The 13,689-nt window shown below is 39.0% G+C and overlaps 1 protein-coding gene across 1 annotated transcript; it reads right to left on the bottom strand.

The window, feature by feature from the left end:
- Positions 1 to 341: 341 nt before the first annotated feature.
- On the bottom strand, positions 342 to 5,119 carry LOC107043027. Its single transcript, XM_015264327.1, is given in 6 exon segments — positions 342 to 626; positions 942 to 1,181; positions 1,936 to 2,082; positions 3,482 to 4,593; positions 4,669 to 4,899; positions 4,942 to 5,119. Coding segments are annotated over 6 exon segments (2,193 nt in total).
- Positions 5,120 to 13,689: the final 8,570 nt, after the last annotated feature.

Genomic DNA, 13,689 nt, shown 5'->3' with positions numbered 1-13,689 from the left:
TTACCATTAACTGGCTGAGCCCAAAAATCTTAAAAAATTGGAATGCGTCAATTCAAGTGTCTAGAAAATTATAATATTTTTTAAAATTATTTATATCCACAATTCCTGAAGAAAAAAAATTATTTCTAACAGACGGGCAATTTTTTCCCATGTTAAATGAAATTGCCCGTTGTGCGACGTTGCCGAAGTCTCGCTAAACGCGCCCGGGCAGTATAGAGTGAATTCGGCAACGCTCGGGCCTAAATAACACGGCGGCGATTCCCTGCGGAGGTGACCGAAGTCGCAAGTTCTCGCATGGTGACCAAATTAGGGTTAAACTACTCATAAATCCTCGCAGTTCTCTAAAGAGGATGATAATTATAATTTTGGTTGTACAAGCCAGAATCAGTTGTTCCAGTTTTCTGTAGCTGATTGATGGAGCCATAGGATTCAGGGGGATATTGAGGATAACTGGGATAGAATGTATTATCATATTGACCCTGATAGGGTGCTGGATGATTTGACTGATGATAATTTGATGTTGGGAACAGGGGTGGCGGAACGTGAAAATCTGAGGTGTTGAGTATAAGTAAGAGATTTGGAGGGGAGGGGGGAAGGGATTGAGTGGCGGGAGGGGAAATCAATGCCTGAAAGTATTTGTGAACGTGTTTTTATTCTTATAATCTTATTAATCTTCAAATTTTTCAGAGGTTCATCAGTTTTATAAATGTTTAACAGGCTTCTTTGGCATCCCCCTTGCAAATGTCTCCTTTCGTCTCTTATTTCTACAGATAAATTCATCCATCAAGTCATTTACATCTAGGGTTGAAGCTAACTCGTCATAAATATGCAATGTTGCAATATGATTCAATCGAGATTGCAACATTGTTGAACGTAAATATGTCTTCAAACGCCTCAAATGTAGAAAAGGAGCGCTCATTTGTACACGTAGAGCCAGGTACCGTCAACAATATTTGGATCAGTCTTTTGAACTCTGGAATCATGTCAGCGAGCGCAGGGTTGTTCTTCAGGAACATGACGATATCTTTCAAGGACTCAATTTTCGCCTCTTTTCGAGTAGAAACATCGAGAAAAGTGTCACGATGACGTTCCAGTAATCCTGCATTGAAATCGGCGCTTCCTGTATTGTACACTTGCGTGATCTCTTCGGTAGTCACTTCGCCTTTACCCAGAATAAAGTCCTCACATTTATTAAGGAAATTTATCGTCTCTGACTCAAATCGAGTATTTGATGATGACATAACTTGATCAAAGACTTCACAGTAAGTTTTCCGAAAATACTCTTCTGGGGTGCTGAAGACGTGTGCCTTACTAAAACTGTCTCTGTCCAAGCGCCTTGAGATTTTTCGTAAGCGCGGGATCTTTGGTTCCTCAATATCGAGGGAAGTGATGCCGTCCATGGATTTTTCCCAAATTGAGGAAAATTTGGAATCACGAGACGCAGACAATATTTATTTCATGACGTGCACTCTATTGTTCGACTCTTTTATACACAGATCAACTCGTTGCAGCTCTGCGTTCAAAATTTCGATTTGTTCAAAAACGTCAATCGACAAAGTTAAAAGAAAGAAGAAATCAAATGATTCCATTTGATGCAGAAGTCTCTCCACTTTGGCGAAGACATCCTTATTTTGACAATCGTCTTTGTAGCCTTCGAGAAATTCCATAATCAGTGAGTAATTTTCGTGGACTGTTTTCAGTGACTTCACGCGAACACACCAACTGCCAGAGAAAAATAAATCGTAAGAGACATGAATCAAATTGCCAAAACAGAGAATTTTTCATTCTAGATAGTTGTAAATGTTACCGTGTTGGACAGAATGCTGCTAAGTTCGGATTATCTGAAGTTTGCAATTTTTTGAAAGCAGCTAACCGCTTAGGCGAATCTCGAAGAAAATCAATTAGATTTTTCATGTTTCCTAGAAAATTTCTTACGCATGGAACGCGTTCCGTCGCATCTTGAACAGCTAAATTGAGCGTATGAGCTACACAATGAACGTACACAGCACGCGGTTCTACTTCCTTGATACGTGTTTGAGGACCTGTTTTGTGTCCGCTTACATTGGCTGCCCCATCGTAGCACTGACCACGCATGTTAGAAAAGTTTAGATTATATCGGAGTAATGCATTCTCGACGAGCTTGAATAATGTTTCCGATTTTGTATCCTCTGTCGAATAAAATCCCCCGAAAATTCTTCGACAAATAGATCTGTATGCACTACCCTAAGACAAATTGAAACTTGTTCCACTCTAGAAATGTCTGAGGTTTCATCAATCATTATAGCATAATACTTCTCATTTATAATCACCTCCAAGTTTTTTCTCAATACCTCATTAGCCATAATTTCCAAAATTTCATTAACGATATCATGGCTCAGCCATTTCCCTTTCTCTCGATTTAACCACGTCTGTAACTCAGGTACGCGTCGAGCTAGCAATCGTAAAACTCGAAGGAGGTTAGAACGCTCGTCGTTGTTACCGCGAAGAGGTAGACCTTGTTGGGCTAACATTAAAATAGTATGAAAAATCTCTGATAAGGCGGTACGAGAATCAAGCATTTCTCTCTGCTTTGTCGTACTGATTTGTTCAGCAATATTTGTTCGTTTCCTAAAATTATTAATTGCATTCACTGCCTCAGTATGCAAAGAACTAGATTCGTGATTACGATAACGAGTTATGGCATTGGTCCAGCAATTAAATCCACTTGTCACAAATGCCTCTAGTGAAATACTTCCACTTCTACACGTTAAAGAATCTCCTAATAATAAATTCTTCTCTGTAGCTTCAGTACAGATTAAGCACACGACTTTCCTGGATGAACTGAGAGAAATCCAAGGATACTGAGATTTCCACCGCTCCCATGTACTTTTTGAGACGGGCAAATCTTGATCTAAAAAGAGTAATAGCGAGAGAATATAAAATTTAAGAAAATAATAAGGCTGGCGTGATTTTCAATGATTTGCAGGAAATCTTACTTGACTGTTTATCTTGAGTAGGGATATTTTCGGAATCACTCTCACATTTGTTGCTGTTATTCAATTTTTGTTTTTTTCTGGTTAGATGTGTGTCAAAAGAGTCTGAATCTTTATAGGTTAAGTCGTCTGTAAGGGGTAGGTAAGGTTGCGTTGTTGAGGCTCTGCGTCGACTGCCTTGTTTAATGGTATGAGAAATCTTTTCATCTTGGCCTAGGAGATGTTATTCAAGGGGCAAACATATCAGGTAGTCACGAACACACTGACATAACGATTCGGAAGTGCTCGGAAACTCAGCTGTGGCGGTGGGTCTGTGCAACCTACACAATTGTCCACTGCACGAGCGTGAGCAAGCATACACATTCATACACATGCATACGCTGACTCAGTCGATAATAGACTCACGACGGTTACCGAGAGAAATTAACGTTTTATTTACCTCATCGGTCGATAATTGCGATGAAAATTATTTTTCCCTCTCGATTTTTCTGAGGTGTTGAATTCAACACCTGAAAAATTTCAGGTGTTGAGTACTCAACACGTTCAACCATGGTTCCGCCGCCCCTGGTTGGGAAATTCCATGCGTGCTGATAAGCTCCTGCGTGCTGAGGTTGGCCAGCGACACCTGTCTGCTCAGGATGACCAATAGCTCCTGCGTCCTGAGGATGGCCAGTAGTTCCTGTGTGCTGAGGTTGGTCCGCAGCCAAAGTAGAGCTCTCATACTGATGATTCTCTTTATTGTTATTATCAGCAAGTCTTGGATGCTCTGTTCTTTCTTTTCCATTTTGTCTCTCATCAGTTACTGGAGTAGCTACTGGACCAGGTACACCAATAATTGGCTCATTGAAATTGAAGAAATTGTTCGACGTGTTCACTTTGTCTTTTATTGCAGGAATCTGTGGAATTTTCTTCGAATGCCTTGGGCTTTTTGTCTCGCCCAATATAGAAGAGTCTGAAGATCGATTTTTTAATATATAATCGGAGTTGACATTTAGGGGCTTTTTTCCAGAAGAATTGTTCGGAGTAGACGTAGCCATCCCTTTCTCGAGCTCTTGTTCGAAACCAGCGGGTTCAACTGAGAAAATTCCAGATGTCGAGCGTTTTATCTTCCTGTCCAATACTCCAGATTCATCACTGGGGATGATCGAGGTCAGCCACTTATTCATATCTTCAAGCTCTGACCTATCGGCTTCATACAGTTTATTTATTTTCTGCGAAGCACTTGTTCTTAATTTGTTGGCCTTCGTTGCTCCGCTATGGACAATAGAATAGCTCCTGACTGCGGTGGAATTACGCCTTGGCTCTTGCAGTTTGATCAACTTCTTTGTTTTCCCAGGGTTCGTGGTGAAGTCAATGCCAGGACTCTCATCTGAGCTCACGACTACGGCTGGACTCTTGGTGGCAGATCTCTTCTTCGCCTTTCTCTTCGAAATTGGGAGTTTTCCTCTGGGATTCTCCGTCTCTGTACTGCGGTCATTGTCGCCACTCCCTCCATCGAACTCTGCCTTCATCAATCCATATTTTTCTGCCATTGCTCCACACATGAGGTTTACGACTCGATTGAAAGGAATTGTCTTCTCCTTCTTTGATAGCGCAATTTCACAGTTGAGTCGTACGTAGCCTGTTGAAGAATAAATTAAGCCATTTATCTCCATGAAATTTTCCTTGGATTTTCAGAAAACAATTGCGCACATACCCTGGACAGCTTGGTACAATACAGGGGGTATTCCAGGCTTTTCACCTGTTCCTGCAGTGGTCATTGTTGCCAGCTCAGATTCACCAATCAACCACTTCAAGAGTCGTCTCAGCAACTCCTTCCAATCATGCCCGAATGCCTTCAATAAGTCTTTCAGATCTCCTCCATCCACCCACACTGCGGAATTGGGCATGAGTTGAACTTTTCCAAATGCTAGCATCTACCAAGCGTACTGCGGTTGTGGAAACAGAGAAAAAATGTTCATTTACTTACGACTGAACGTTATAATCTATGCATTATGTTGAACACCTCCCCATTGTACCAGGACATGGTCACCCTTCTTTAGTGGTTTTTTTTTGCCTGATGAGTGGCGGATGTCCTTCTCGTCTATCGTTGCAATGGTTCGATCGCCAGCAAAATAACCAAGAAAAAAGATATCTCTCTTATTCATCTTGTGCCAATTCACAACTACCTTCACCGAGTATTTTCCTCCAAAAAAAACTCTGAACACAATGGCACGACGCAAATTTTTCCGTCATTTTATTTTACTTGCAATATAAATCGTCGAAATTGCAGATTATGTTCCACAAAATACTCTCATCATTTTAAAATAGTAATTATCATGATTATTATTATATGAATTAGTTTTTCATATATTTTTCAACACTTTAACTTTATGTATACACTGAAAATGGTCAATTATTGACAAGAAAACACTGGAACTCGAGAGACATGGCACATGACATTGAACATTATTTGATGTTTTATGGCGCCAGCTGTTTAAGACTAGGTCCACAGTTTTACGGCCGAGACATTGAACATAGTATGAGTCCGCGTCATGAAAGAGCTGATAATTATAATTAAGCCCGTTGTGTCGAGCCGGCCGGTGGCAACCGAACACGCCGGTGATGGCGGCCGGATGCACTGTTAAAAAAGTTTGTAAAATTACTACACTTTTGCTGCATCAAAGTGTGGTAAAATTACAAATTCGATGGTAGAATCGGTATTTACTATATTTTTGTATGAATATTGCAGTCAATATGTGGAATTTTACTAGAATATATAGTGAAATTACTACAGGGGATTGTAAAATTATTATTCTCGTGTATGAATTTATTTGTATTTGAATTTACGAATACAATTACCGGGAAAATTGTACTTTTCCAATATTTTTGCAAGACACACGTGTATTAAAATTACAATTTTTCCTTCAAATTTACAACAATAATTTAAGCGTTCCTTCAGAACTCAAAATTTCAAGTACAAACGGGAAAATTATTATACTTTTTCGAAAATTTTAGGATACTATCTTTTAATTTTATAATTTTTGTTGCTTATCAATATCTTTTGAAATTTAATTTTTAACCAAAAAATAATAGAATTTCAGTCATTTTTGATATCTCAAACAATACTTTGGCTAGGCGTAAACGAAATCATAAGTTATACTAAATAGTTGGGAGAAATGTTAAAATCTCAAGGCTCTCAAGTAAGTCACGTAGAAATAAAATTTTGGACAATAGACCTCTTTTTTCTTATAGTTTTCACGTGAGAAAAATTCCCCATTTTTGCTACCTGGTTACGGCATCTCCAGACAGAGTCCTGGTGGTCACCACATGTGCGCGTAACGAGACCGCGTCATCCTCCGGTCCGCTTTCCTTTTTTTTTGTACATAGACTTTTCCGTATGCCTTTTCTTGACCAATTGCAGTCTGGGGAAAATCCTTTCCAACCATNCATAGACTTTTCCGTATGCCTTTTCTTGGCCAATTGCAGTCTGGGGAAAATACTTTCCAACCAATACAATTTTAGAAATTCCTTCCAACCCTGAATTGCAAGGCCCATATACCACCTCATGAAAATCTTAAACTTTAGTCTTCTCCGAACAGTTCACAGATTCGTCTCGTAAACTTGGTGATAAAATTTTCTTATAAATGAAAAAGATCTTTAAATTCATTAAGAGAACGTTTTTCTTTCAATCTCGAAAATTTCAACGAAAATGGTTTTGAAACCCCAATTTTCTGAAACTGCCGATCTTTTCTTCTAATACGTGATTACACAGCGAACAGTTCATTATTATAGTGACTTATTATGGATTTTTGTGCGTGATATTATTGGGAAGCTGAGAATTATACTGGAAGCTGTAGCGGAACAACGCAGGTAAATAAAAATTTCCTCCATCATTCGGGTAAAAAAGATAACAATGAGTTCTGAAGTAGAGTTTTTAGACATCCCGCAAGTAGATTCCTTTCAATTCCCTTTAATTTTTCTCAAGTTTGACATATTTTAGGATTTTTCATTTCTTTGTTCATTCGGTTTTTCCAGAAGAGAATGTTGTTCAGCTCGAGAAACAATAAAGCCTGAAAACATACATAATTTTTTTTTCTCCGAATATTTTGCTTTGTTTCAAACATAATTTTGCCACGGTTTCAGTTCTATTATCGACAATTTGGAAGGCTAGAATTCGATTTTTTCTTAAAAATTATTTTTCCGTTGAAGACAAAAAAAAACCATAGGTACAGTCCAACCTCTACGCGAGATACACCAGAGACTGTAGAATTCCGAGAACTTGCCTTTTATTTCGCCACTACTCTGTCGAGGGGAAAGGGGGGACAATATTGTAGCCCAAGTGGATCTTTTCATCATGAAAAAAAGACTGCTTTTGTTGTAATCTTGTAGTGATTCCCAGTCCGAATACATCATAGGTGCCGGGAGTCATAGAAATTCATTTAGCCGAAGAAAAAAAATTGATTTGTTCTGAGGTATTGATATCCTGTACTCACCGGCGATATATACAGTCCTTAATTAGTCATCACACTCTTATATGGTTCCCGCGTAGTGTATAACGTATGAAATACAATGAGACACCCTGTACAGAGTCCGTGAATGTAACTATCGCAGCTTCATCTAATGTAGAGATTGGACTGTTAGTACACCGAATTAATAAACATTGAAATCTATATTTGTTTCCTTTAGGCATCATAATGTTCCAGTGCAGGTTCTGCGATTACTCGACAAATAAATTCCGGGACTTTTCAAGCCACAGAAAATTACATGCAAGTTTGAATGGCAATTTCTTCTGTGGATATAATCGAAATTCCATTGATATCAGTCATATTTCGACTCATCGTTCTTCATTTTGAAGAAAAAGAAGATGAGTTATTTCGATTTGAAGAAGTGAGTATGACCAGAGTGCTTCATATAGAATAATTGTCCTTTATTAATTGGCCTGTATTAACTCATTTATAAATTCGTTTTTCAGGAGAACTTGACAGATGAACAACTCCTGGAAAACATTCCGAAACTCACTCCTGTTCTTGTCATAAAACATAATGTCGTTGTGAATCAGATTTGCGATCCATAATGACATCCCAGGCAATAATATGCTGTTTCTCATTCTCAGGGCGATTACTTTATGACGAGACTGCAACACACGCAGTGGCACTGGACAAGAAAATCTTGATCCCAGTGAACGGAGTTCTTGATGGAATTTTATTGCTGTTCTCCCTTTACTACGTTTTCAGAGTTCTGTACCCAGACACACTCTCCCGTACTTTGGAATTCATTCAGAGGTATTTTTTCAAAGAAATATATGTAGATACGAATCATATTTAGAGAAATAATAATTCATAATTGTTGAGTCATTCGGAAATTCCTGATTCATCTTGTCGTTATTGCCAAAATGCTTATTTCACAATATAAAATATGAAATTCTGCATTCCAGATGTTTGCTCAGAATGAATCCCAAAACTGGACACAAGAGAGCATCAAAAAAACAGAAGGCAACGCCTTTTGACCTGAAAGTCAAGAAATTCATCGATGGACTCCAGCAATATGTAGAACATCCCTAAAAGCATGAAGCTCACCATATCAGCATATTTTGAACGAAGGAAATTAAAATGGGAAATCAATGAATTATGCTGAAAAAATTCTTGCTAGATCTTTGCTAGGGATAGTTTGAGTGCCATTATTATTTCGACTAATTTCAGTCAGATTCATGATGAATTTATGTGCAATTTCCATTTTAAAAAAATAATTATGAAACATTATGAAATAATTTAATGACTTTTCCGAATATTAATGGATTAGTTTTACTTTCTCAATACTTTTTCTTAATAAATTTATCGGTGTTGATCGTGAGAATTGTAATGTTTTGTTTGGAGGATTTTATTGGGGGGAAAATTCTGTTCTTTACAGTAATATACCGTGAGTGTCCCAATTGTCGCACGGTTAAGGATATTCTACCAGACAATAGCGTTTAATTTGTGTTTTCTTTTTTGTAATTATGAATTCTGAAGGTTCATGGGTCATCTTTGATCATTTCTTGACAAAACGACATTCGATTTCAACTTTAATTCCGAAGAATTCGATAAATATTCATAAAAAATCATCATAGCTCATATGGTCGAGTTCTCGGATGACTAAAACTGACCTAGCCAGGTTACCGGATATCGTGTGCCCGATTCTCGGACACAGTGAAATAGAGGCAGAGGAATATAGGAAATCAATTGTGAAAAGTATATTAAGTGTAATTTTATTACTATTTCAACAATGATAAACTGTGATCAACACAATAATAGACAAACAAAAACGTTGAGACAATAAAATATTTGAGTTTATGGTTCATTTAGAGGGATTTTTTCGGGAGGGCTGTGAGAAGCGTTAGCGTCTCCACAACTATTATCTAAATAGTAATTTGCGTCACGAGGCCCGTAAGCAGAGGTTTGTGATGAGTGTGAAGTTTGCAGCACGAGGCGTGGTGGGGAGGGGCCGAGGTTCGCCGCAGGCGAGCCGATGTCCGCCGACAGTGAGGGTGCGGAGCCCCCCCCACTGAAGAAAAGAACAAAATTATTTTTTTAAAAATGAAAAATTTAAAAATTTCAAATTTCAAATCATCAAAGCTATTTCATAAAAAAAATACAAATTTCAGGAAATATCATAAAACCAAAAAGTTCGTAAATTCATTAGGTTTTTAGAGGCAATTTATTGAAAAAAAATGGAAAAAAGACAAATTAACTAATTATCAATAGAAATTAGACAATTAGCAAACAAAAAAACAGACTCATTTTTTCATACTTTATTATTTAAATGAACAGAAGAACAAGAAATATTGAAATTCAGCAGTTACGAATTTTCCCTCGAATACTGTCTGATGACACTCAAGCTCGTCTTCAACAATAAAGTTTCTCTATTAATCAACTTTTGAACTATCAATTATCATGAAATAGAATATTTCTCGATTTTTCCAACGTAAAAAATATGATAAACGAAAAAAAACATTAACGATGTCTTTAAAGAATAATATTTTTGTTTGTTATGTCTTGTTTTCCTGGAGAGGTTACTTGGACTGACATACTTGAAGTCCCTTCATCGACATCATTCTCATCGTCGAATAGGTCTTGCGAGGTCTCGTCATCACTGTCGGGGACTATTTCATTCATGTTGTTACACAAAATTTTCAACTATTTTACTCGCTAATTCGCTGACTTCCAGTGTTTAGAGGTCCACAGAATTTTACAATTTACCAGTTGCTACGCAAGAGTGGCGTTGAGTGACGTGAGTCTCGTGCACTATAGTTCACATATCGGCTTACTTCACGTTGTTCGCTTTAACAGGCCATGGCCTGTTAAATGCCGAAATCGGGACGGGGCGTGACTTACCACGTCATGGCCTGTAACCACCATTTACTGATCGTCGAGCATGCATCAAAAACACCACTTAACGGGCCCGAATGACAAAAAGTTCTTTTTTTTTCATCTCAGAGTCCTTCCTGAATTGACAGTCTTCAGAGANTTTTATTACTATTTCAACAATGATAAACTGTGATCAACACAATAATAGACAAACAAAAACGTTGAGACAATAAAATATTTGAGTTTATGGTTCATTTAGAGGGATTTTTTCGGGAGGGCTGTGAGAATCGTTAGCGTCTCCACAACTATTATCTAAAAGTTCTTTTTTTTTCATCCCAGAGTCCTTCCTGAATTGACAGTCTTCAGAGATTTCCGCAAGTCCTCATTGGTATATTTGCGGGCTTTTTTTTCTGTATTTCCAGGCCTAGAAGATTCAAATAAATGGATGAATTTGTTATATTCGTTATTTTTATTTTCATTCTCATAATTTGTTCATTATCTAATGCACGAGAGTTTCAGAAAATAATATATCTTTATGAAAGCAAAGAAACTGACAGAAAAAAAACATTGAGGTTAAGGGTTGGAATCGCATGTGCGGGAACTCCTCCAACCGCGAATTCAGTCGTCCGAGATGCCGGATTTAACATTTCCTCCATAAAAAACAATTATTTTTCTCTTTTTTTCATTTCAGCTTTTTCCAAATTTGTTGCTCAACTACTAGAAACCTATTAAAATCAATTGTTCACTTACATTTTGCTGTTTGATCCTTACGCAATATCGATGATTTTTAACGTTCGCGCACTACACAACCACCAGTTCAGAGACCAGTCATGGGTACTCTTACGTAGATTAATTTCTAATAATTGTATGAAACTCGTGGAACATTCGTCAATAGTGTGATTTGAAGGGGAATAATTGGACAATCGGATGTAACAAAATGAAATGCACGTGATGACTGTGAATATGTGATAAATGCTAAATTCTATCCTAAGAGCGCTCTGCGTCCGGGAAAGGGGTCCCCTGCGGCAATTGGGACACTCACGGTAAGTATTTGTTTCACTACTTATGGGTAGAAGTATATTGGAAGGTTCACGTAGTGTTAACTATGAATAATTAGGTTGAGGAACATAACTACGGTTCGAACTACTGTACGAAAAGACAATACTTTGGGATAAACGTATTTAGCACGACAGGTATATTTCAACTGACTTTATATCAACAGTACATCGAGTATAATAGCTGGACTGTCTTCTCTGTGTGAGTGTATCGAGCAGAAGGCTCATTGTATTTGTCAATCATTCGACACTTCCCCGCAATGATCGTTCGGCTCGTCATCTCGGTTCCCCTTCTTCAGTCCGATCATCCCGACCAGTGTTGACAATCTCGTGGGCCCCAATGGTTTGGTAAACATATCCGCTTTGTTCATCTCCGTTGGACAATAGACGATTTGTATAACTTTCTGATCTTCGAGCTGCCTGGTGTAGAAGTATTTTGTATCGACATGTTTCGATCTATTACTGCTCCCTGGATTCTTTAGAGTGTTAATACAACTCTGATTGTCCTCGTTAATCACCGTAGGCCCCTCCGGGGTTTCACCAAAGAATGTCAGAAGCTTTCGGATCCACTTGACTTCCCTTGATGCCTCTGATAATGCAACTAATTCTGCTTCAGTTGATGACAACGTGACGCACTCTTGCCGTTTGCTCGACCAACTGACGGTCCCTCCAAACAACTGGAAAACATATCCGCTGTTTGATTTCCTTGAATCTCTCGATTCGGCCCAATTGGCATCTGCGTAGCCAATTAATTTGTCATCTTTCGACGCGTCACTCAGCTTTAGCTCGTAGTCGATCGTCTCCTTCAGGTATCGGCAGACTCGCTGTAGCTCGTTCCAGTCAATTTGACGTGGCTCCTTGATCCGTTGACTCAGGATTGCAACTGCTGCAGATATATCGAGCCTTGTATTTACTGACAGGTACAACAATGCCCCAATGAGTCTATGGTAGGCCTCATTCGTTATCCTCGGTGATGCTTCCCTTGCCCTCTCGTATCCGNGTGGCTCCTTGATCCGTTGACTCAGGATTGCAACTGCTGCAGATATATCGGGCCTTGTATTTACTGACAGGTACAACAATGCCCCAATGAGTCTATGGTAGGCCTCATTTGTTATCCTCGGTGATGCTTCCCTTGCCCTCTCGTATCCAACGTCCATTGGATGCGATGAACCCTTTGCATCCATCAGTCTGGCTCTGGTCAGCACTTTATTGATGTAGTCACTCTGATTCAGGTAGAAATTTCCTTCTTCATCCCTTCTCACCTGAATCCCCAGATAACATTTCAAATCACCCATGTCCGTTATGGTGAATTCCTTGTTCAGTATCTGTTTTACTGATTCAATTCTTCTTGACGACTTACTGGCCAATAGCATGTCATCTACGTGCACTGCTAGGTAAACCTCTGGTCCGTCATCAGTCGTTTGGTATAGACAATGATCTGATGGACATGATTCAAATCCTGCATTGTGTAGCACTTCGTCTAATTTATCATGCCAGCTCTTGGCCGCCTGTTTCAGCCCGTACAATGATTTATTTAGCCTGCACACGTATTCAGGCTTCCCCTCATCCTCGTAACCTGGTGGCTGTCTCATGTAAATCGTATTTGTCAATTTCCCATTTAGAAAGGCTGTTTTGGCGTCTAAATGTCTGACAATAAATCCTCGATTACCGGCGATTGACAATAATATGCGCAATGTCGTATGTCTGACAAGCGGCGCAAACACTTCATCGTAGTCAATCCCGTAGCGCTGAGAAAATCCTTGTGCAACCAGGCGCGCTTTGAAACGTTTTGGAGTACCATCGGCATGCCTCTTAATTTTGTATACCCACTTGCATCCGATTACATTTTTGTTTGTTGACTTAGGCTCCAAATCCCATGTTTCATTGTTGTCAAGAGATTCCATCTCTTCATCCATTGCTAGTTGCCATTGCTCTGCGTATGGACCGCTCAGAGCTTGCTCCACCGTTCGTGGCTCCTCCTCAGGCGTATCACTCTCATCTGAATAATTGACAGTTAATATCGGTTGATTCTTTGACTTCTTCAATCTTACCGCAAGTGGTACGTTTTCTTCGCTATCACTGTCTTCCGTTGCCTCGCTTGAACGGCTTGAATCATTCGATTCATCTGGTGAATTGAATGATCCTGATGTTGCTGCATCCATCCAGTGTTCCATGATATGTGTTTCAGGTATTACGGAGCGCCTTTTACTCTGCGTATTTCCTCCTGCATTTGCCTGATTATTGACTGATATGTCTTGTCTCAAGTCATCAGTCGACACGTAAACAACTGGTTCCACCTCGTCAGCTGATTTCTGTGGCTCACGTGTATCAGCTGTT

This window comes from Diachasma alloeum, unplaced genomic scaffold (genome assembly GCF_001412515.2).
Source record: "Diachasma alloeum isolate Michigan unplaced genomic scaffold, Dall2.0 Dall_scaffold_00543, whole genome shotgun sequence".
In the NCBI taxonomy this organism is placed as follows: domain Eukaryota; kingdom Metazoa; phylum Arthropoda; class Insecta; order Hymenoptera; family Braconidae; genus Diachasma; species Diachasma alloeum.
Note: the sequence above shows the minus strand (reverse complement) of the source record. Positions and strands in the feature narration are given on the sequence as shown.